We start from the raw sequence: 7,116 nt of genomic DNA, 5'->3' as shown, positions 1-7,116 counted from the left end.
TTATTTATACAGTTATCTTCTGGGTATCTTGTTTAAAAAATTTTTCTGTACCCTAAGATCTGCTATATTTTCTAATAGAGTTTTCTATTTGAAGTTTAGATCTTTACTCTTCCTCTAGAGTTGATTATCAAAAGTGATATAGGTAGGGAATCAGTAACATTCTCCAAATGGAAAACCAGTTTGTACAGCTCCATTTACTTGATAGAGCCTTCTTTACTCACTGACATTCCATGTACTGGGTTGGCCAAAAAGTGCCTTCAGTTTTTAAGTAAAAATAAAAGACACACTTTTCATTTTCACCAAGAATTTTATTGAACAACACAGTCACCCTTTTGTTCTGCTACCTTCTGCCATTTTTCAGGCAACTTCATAATTCCATCTGCCCAAAAGTTTGTCATCTTTTTGAGCAAAGAACCGCTCCAGGTGTCTTTTACAGTCTTTCAGGGAATTGAAAGTTTTTCCATTAAAAGAATTTTGTAAAGACCTAAATAATGGAAACCTGAAGGTGCAACGTCTGGTGAATACGGCAGATGAATCAGAACTCCCCAGCTGAGCTGTAAAAGTTTTTGCCTGGTCATCAAAGAAACATGTGGTCTTGCATTATCCTGATGGAAGAGTATGCGTTTTCTGTTGACTAATCCCGGACGCTTTCGTCGAGTGCTGCTTTCAGTTGGTTTAATTAGGAGCAGTACTTGTTGGAATTAATCGTTTGGTTTTCCAAAAGGAGCTCATAATAGAAGACTCCCTTCCAATCCCACCATATACACAACATCACCTTCTTTGGATGAAGACCAGCCTTTGGTGCAGTTAGTTGTGGTTCATTTCACTTGCCCCACGATCTCTTCCATTCCACATTATTGTACAGTATCCACTTTTCATCGCCCATCACAATTTATTTATTTATTTATTTTTCATCACAATTTATTTTTAAAAAGATACGTTTAAGTAGAGAATTACATGTGGAAATATGGTCAAGAAGGTTTATTTTAGCGTAAGTTATGTTAGGATCCTAAACATCAAAGTGCTTAATATAACCAAGCTGGTGCAAATGATTTTCAACACTTGATTTGGATATTTTGAGTATGTCGGCTGTCTCCCACATGGTATAACATTGGTTGTTCTCACTTAATGTCTCGATTTGATCGCTATCAACTTCAACTGGTCTATCCAACCGTGGAGCATTGTCCAGCGAGGAATCTCCAGCACGAAACTTCGCAAACCACTTTTGACATGTTCAATCAGTCACAGCACCTTCTCCATACACAGCACAAATCTTTTTTGTTGTTGTTGTTGCGTTTCAGTTTCATTTTTACCCTTCTTGAAATAATAAAGGATAATATGCCAAAAATGTTGCTTTTTTCTTCCATCTTCAATATTAAAATCGCTACACAAAAATTCATCAATTTTGATGTCATTTTTTATTTTTATTTATTTTTTTGCGTTACGCGGGCCTCTCACTGCTGTGGCCTCTCCCGTTGAGGAGCACAGGCTCCAGACGCGCAGGCTCAGCGGCCATGGCTCACGGGCCCAGCCTTTCTGCGGCATGTGGGATCTTCCCGGACGGGGGAACGAACCTGCGTCCCCTGCATCGGCAGGCGGACTCTCAACCACTGCGCCACCAGGGAAGCCCTGATGTCATTTTTTAAATGCACACTGATATGACAGCTGTCACATATACTCTAGGAAAATTTTTTCAAATGAGGTGAAAGACAACTAAGTGCTACTAGAACCGTTTTATGGAAAAAAACCGAACGAACATTTTGGCCAACCCATATGTCTCCCTTTCAACATAATTCCGCACACGCCTGACTCCAAGACAGGGATTTTGGTATTGTGTTCTGTGGGTCAGTTGCTTTATCTCTATGCCAGCCAGCACCCAAGTACAGCATTAAATATACTTTGTTTATTTTTATAATGTATAAAATATACATGAGAATATACCATACAGGGTATGGCAGGTCCTCCCATCTCCTCCTTGAAATGTGGGTTCTCAAATATCAGTCAGATTTTCCAGAGGGAGAGGCTCGGGTTAGAAGGTATTGTACTTCCTGACGCCTCCCCCTTCGGGGCCTCATTACTCAGGCAGCAGAGAGGCTTGCTAACGCTTGTTCTCCACAGTGAGCACAGGAGCACACGGTGTCTGAACTTCCTGGTGAGAACAGTTCTGGGGAATGGCCCTGCGCAGTCTCAGCATTTTCTGCTGTTCTAGTGGAATCATTTGGATCTGATCTCTGTCATAGGAAGTCTGTTTTCTCTCTGGAAAACATGCTCTATACCTGCAGTGGCCAAGGCCAGCTTTGTGCTTGGAGGGCTGAGGACAGGGCTGGCTGGTGGAGAGCTGGAATTCCATCCAGCAGTTCAGGCCAACCTCTTTGAAGAACAGACAACCCCTGTGTCTGAAGATGCCTTTCCTTTCTTTCTTTTTTCTTTCTTTTTTCTTTCTTCCTTCCTTTCTTCCTTCCTTCCTTCCTTCCTTTCTTTCTTTCTTTCTTTCCTTTCTTCCTTCCTTCCTTCCTTCCTTCCTTCCTTCCTTCCTTCCTTCCTTCCTTCCTTCCTTTCTTTCTTTCTTTCTTTCTTTCTTTCTTTCTTTCTCTCTTTCTTTCTTTCCTCTGAGAAAGTTGTAAGAAAATTTGGGGCAACAGAATGTTTACTGGTTTCTCCAGTAGTAAACTATGTAATGTTTAATGCACACTCAGGGTTTTCTGATTCTAGTCTTTCATTACCATAGAGATATTTAAATCTCTTTGAGTTTTGGTAATTAATAGCAATGCAAAATAATTAGTTTCTTTGCCATTTCCTTACTCTGTGCAGGCTATAACCAAATACCACAGACTGGGTACATTATGAAGAAAAATCTATTTCTCATACTTCTGGAGGATGAAAGACCAAGATCAAGGCACATGTAGATTAGGTGTCTGATGAGAACACACTTCCTAGATGAATGTCTTTTCTGTTTAAGCTCATATGTCAGAAGGGTTAAACTAGCTCTTTGGGGTCTCTTTTATGAGGGCACTAATCCATTCATGATGGCTCTGCCCTCATGACCTAGGCACATTCGAAGGGTCCATTTACTAATAAAATCACTTTGAGCATTACATTTTATCTATGGATTTATGGGGACACATTTAGTCCATACCCATATAGAAATACAATCTGTCTGTTGAGGTTCAATAGTCTTCCCAACTTCTTCTTAGAAGACAGCACTCTTGTCTCACTTTGACATTCATTTCAATATTCCTGAGCTATAAATGTGTCTCTTCTTTGGTATTCTCCTTTCAACTAGCATTAACATCTGCTTATTTCCTTCATTAGTGATCAGTTAAATAAAATTCTTAACATGTATTCATTTAATATTTTTTGATAGTCATGATTTTACTTTTTTAAAAAAATTGTCTTTGCACAATATGTGGGATGGGGGTGGAGGGCGTTCAGCACACCCCTGCGGGCCTCTCACTGCCGTTGCCTCTCCCATTGCAGAGCACAGGCTCCGGACACGCAGGCTCAGCAGGTATGGCTCACGGGCCCAGCTGCTCCACGGCATGTAGGACCTTCCCGGACCGGGGCACGAACCCGTGTCCCCTGCATCGGCAGGCGGACTCTCAACCACTGCGCCACCAGGGAAGCCCTAAATATTTTTTAAATCACAGTTTCTTGGTATAACTTTCCTCACTCATAGTGAATGATAGGAGGTATCATCAATATCATATTAATAATTTCTTTAAATTGCCTTGGTTTAATCAGATGCCCATGTTTCAAAACTGTGCTGAATTGGATAGGGAAAATTAGAGCTCTTATTTACTTCCTCTGCAACTTCCTGTCACATGTTTTAACTTCCACCCAAACTGGTCCATAAAGTGAGGTAAATAGACATTAAGCTGCCATGGGGTAACTATTACCACAATGACTATGTTCTTGGTTGTCCACATTATGGAACATACATCCTGGCAGGCAGGTCACCTGGTGGGCTTGTCTCTGTCTCCTGCCTCTCCCACAAGGCAAGTCCTGTCCTGATTTGCTGCAGGTTATTGGAAGTGAGGGTCTTTCTGGAAGTCGTCTGTGCTCACTAATATGTTGGCCTAAGTGATTCTTCCTGCAGAATGGAAAGGTGCTGGGCTCTGTATTCAGGTTTCAGGAAAATGCAGACAGTCTATATTAGTTTCCCATTGCTCTGTAACAAATTACTACAAACTTAGTGGCTTAAGACAATATACATTCATTCTTTTATAGTTTTGGAGGTGAGCAGTCAAAATGAATCTTAAGGGGCTACAATTAAAGTGTCAGTGGGACCGGTTCCTTCTGGAGGCTCCAGGAGGTACTCCATTTTCTTGTCTTTTCCAGGCTCGAGACACTGCCTGGCATTCATTGGCTCATTGCCCTCCCTCCATCTTCACTACAACCTTTGTTCCTATTATCTCATCTTCTTTTCTGCATTTGGCCATGCCTCACTCTTATAGGGATGCCTGTGATTATATTTAACCCATGTGGACAAACCAAGATAATCTTTCCATCTGAAGATCATTAACTTAATCACATCTGCAAAGTGCTTCTCGCTATGTAAGTAACATATTCACAGGTTCTGGGAATGTGGACATCTTAGGGGCCATTTTTCTATCTCTACATTGTCCTGACTCCTGGGACATATAAATCATCAGCTTAGAAAACAGGTAGTCTTTTCTGTAGCAATGGAAACAAAAGTCATCCAGAAAAATAAATGAACTGTAGTAACATGAGTAAGTGTGAGAGATGGGACCGATCTGTTGAGACCACTGTGTTTCCTCAGCTGAACCTGCCTGTTCTGCTGCTTCATTCACCTTACCTCCTTATTCCCTTCCTTTTCCACAGATCATCCAGGGTTAACTGGCATGGATTGGTTCACCTCCTATTTCCTGTCAGGAAAGAATTTTGAGCAATTGGCCCAAAAATGTGTCCCTCACTACTCCACATTGATCAGCAAGGCAGTGGGGATCCTCTCTCAGGAAAGTGTTGAACGTATTCAAAGAGTCTTTCAGGAGGGGAAGCTAAAAGAGGTGGTTGAAGAGATTCAGGAAGCACTTCAGAAATCTGAGAACGCTCCCTTGGATGTGGCTGTGATTGGGCAATCTGGTTCTGGGAAGTCCAGTTTCATCAATGCCCTGCTAGGTCTTGGTCATGAAGAGGAGGGGTCTGCTCACGTTGGAGTTCTGCCAACCACCATGAAGAAAACCCCCTATCAACATCCGAAATATCCCAGTGTGACCTCCTGGGACCTGCCTGGAACTGGGACTCCCAATTCCCTTCCAGATCCTTATCTAGAAATTGTGGGAGATGATGACTATGACTTTTTCATCATTATTTCTTCTTCACGGTTCAGCTCAAATGATGCTCTCCTGGCCCAGAAAATCAAGGAGAAGGGGAAGAATTTCTACTTTGTTAGAACAATGGTGGATGCTGAATTACACAGTGAAGAGAAAAGCAAACCCATATCCTTCAAAAAGGAGAGAGTCCTTCAGCAGATCCGAGATGACTACCTGGCTATTCTCAGCAACATCGGAGTATCTAATCCATGTGTCTTCCTGGTCTCCAACTTTCACCCGGATAAGTTTGATTTCCCAAGACTGCAGGAGACATTGTTGCAGGATCTCCCTGCTCATAAGCGCTACACCTTTGTGCTCCAGTTGTCCAATTTGTCTGATGCTTTCATTGAGGTGAAGAGAGTTATCCTCAAAGAGAAGATCTGGCTGAATGCCCTGAAATCAGCCACTTTGGCCATCATCCCTTTCATGGCCTTCTTCAGTGGCTTTGATTTGCCTAAACAGGAGAAGTGCTTGAACCTTTATCGAAGCTATTTTGGTTTGGATGAGCAGTCAGTCAAAGAGATCGCCCAGAAACTGGGCTCATCTGTGCAAGAGATCAAGAGCTCCACAAAGTCCTTGGATTTCTGGTTATTTGTGAAGAATGACAGTATAGCAGCAAAGGCCATGAAATGTGCTGAATCCTTTTGCTCAGTGAACGGAGGACTCCGATCTTCTATCTTTCAATTTTTGAAAGTATATTTTTTTACGTTTGAAATTCATCAATATGGTGGCTGACGATGTTAAAATGCTGTTGCATAAGACTTTAGAGAGCTGAAGTCTAAGAGAATGAGGCAGAGATGGGTAGAGTTGCCTAACCGAATAACAAAAGGGCCTCAGGTCTTGTGTTCTCTGGGTGGGAGCAGGATCCTCTTCTACCCACCACCAAGGCCAACACTACCCTAAAGTAAAAAGATTGTCTCACTGTTGGAAAAAGACCATTGCTCCACATTGATGCTATACTGCTAAGTAAAGGGGATTTGACCATAACCTCTTTTCTGTACTCTCTAAGCTATTTTGCTCTAATCATGACAGATATGCACCATATAACTTTCATTAATCTCCTGGTGTTATAAGGTATTTTTCATTTGCAAGTTTTACTCTGATAATAAACATTTGGTAATAATTAAGATAACTGTTATCTATTGGCTTTTTATGAATTATTATCCCCAGTCATCATTTCAATACCATCCTCACCAAAATAAGGGAAAATACACAACTATGGGAATATGGCCAAGTGAACAGTTGATGTGTGTGGGGAACCACAGCAGGTAGAAGAAGACAGGATTAGAGAAATGGTTTAGAATGTAATATTTGTATATTTTTGATATTAACCCCTTATCATATATATAATTTGCAAATAACTTCTCCCATTCAGTAGACTGACTTTTTTGTTGGTATTTCCTTCACTGTACAAAGCTTTTCAGTTTGATGCTGTCCTAAATGTTTATTCTACTTTTTTCCCCTTGCCTGAGGAGAGAGATGGAAAAAGAATATTGCTAAAAGTGATGTCAACCAGCTTACTATTTATGCTTTCTTCTAGGAGTTTTATGACTGCAGTTCTTATATTTATGTAATTAATTCATTTTAAGTTTATTTTTGTATACACTGTAAGAAAATGATCTAGTTTCATTCTTTTGCATGTAGCTCTCAAGTTTTCCCAACACCATTTTTGAAGAGGTTCTTTTATCCGTATTGTATATTCTTGCCTTCTTTGTCATAGATTAATTGACTGTAGGAGCGTGGATTTATTTCTGGGGATCTGTATTCTGTTCCATTGATGTAT

At 40.9% G+C, this 7,116-nt stretch overlaps 1 protein-coding gene across 1 annotated transcript; it reads left to right on the top strand.

Annotated features, from left to right (window-relative positions):
- Nucleotides 1-4,862: 4,862 nt before the first annotated feature.
- On the top strand, nucleotides 4,863-6,108 carry LOC136120358 (interferon-gamma-inducible GTPase 10-like). The gene is given in 2 exon segments (XM_065873773.1): nucleotides 4,863-6,032; nucleotides 6,034-6,108. Coding segments are annotated over 2 exon segments (1,245 nt in total).
- Nucleotides 6,109-7,116: the final 1,008 nt, after the last annotated feature.

The sequence above is a fragment of the Phocoena phocoena genome, chromosome 3 (genome assembly GCF_963924675.1).
Source record: "Phocoena phocoena chromosome 3, mPhoPho1.1, whole genome shotgun sequence".
NCBI classification, from domain to species: domain Eukaryota; kingdom Metazoa; phylum Chordata; class Mammalia; order Artiodactyla; family Phocoenidae; genus Phocoena; species Phocoena phocoena.
The sequence above is the reverse complement of the archived record's forward strand: the minus strand, read 5'-3'. Positions and strand labels throughout refer to the sequence as shown.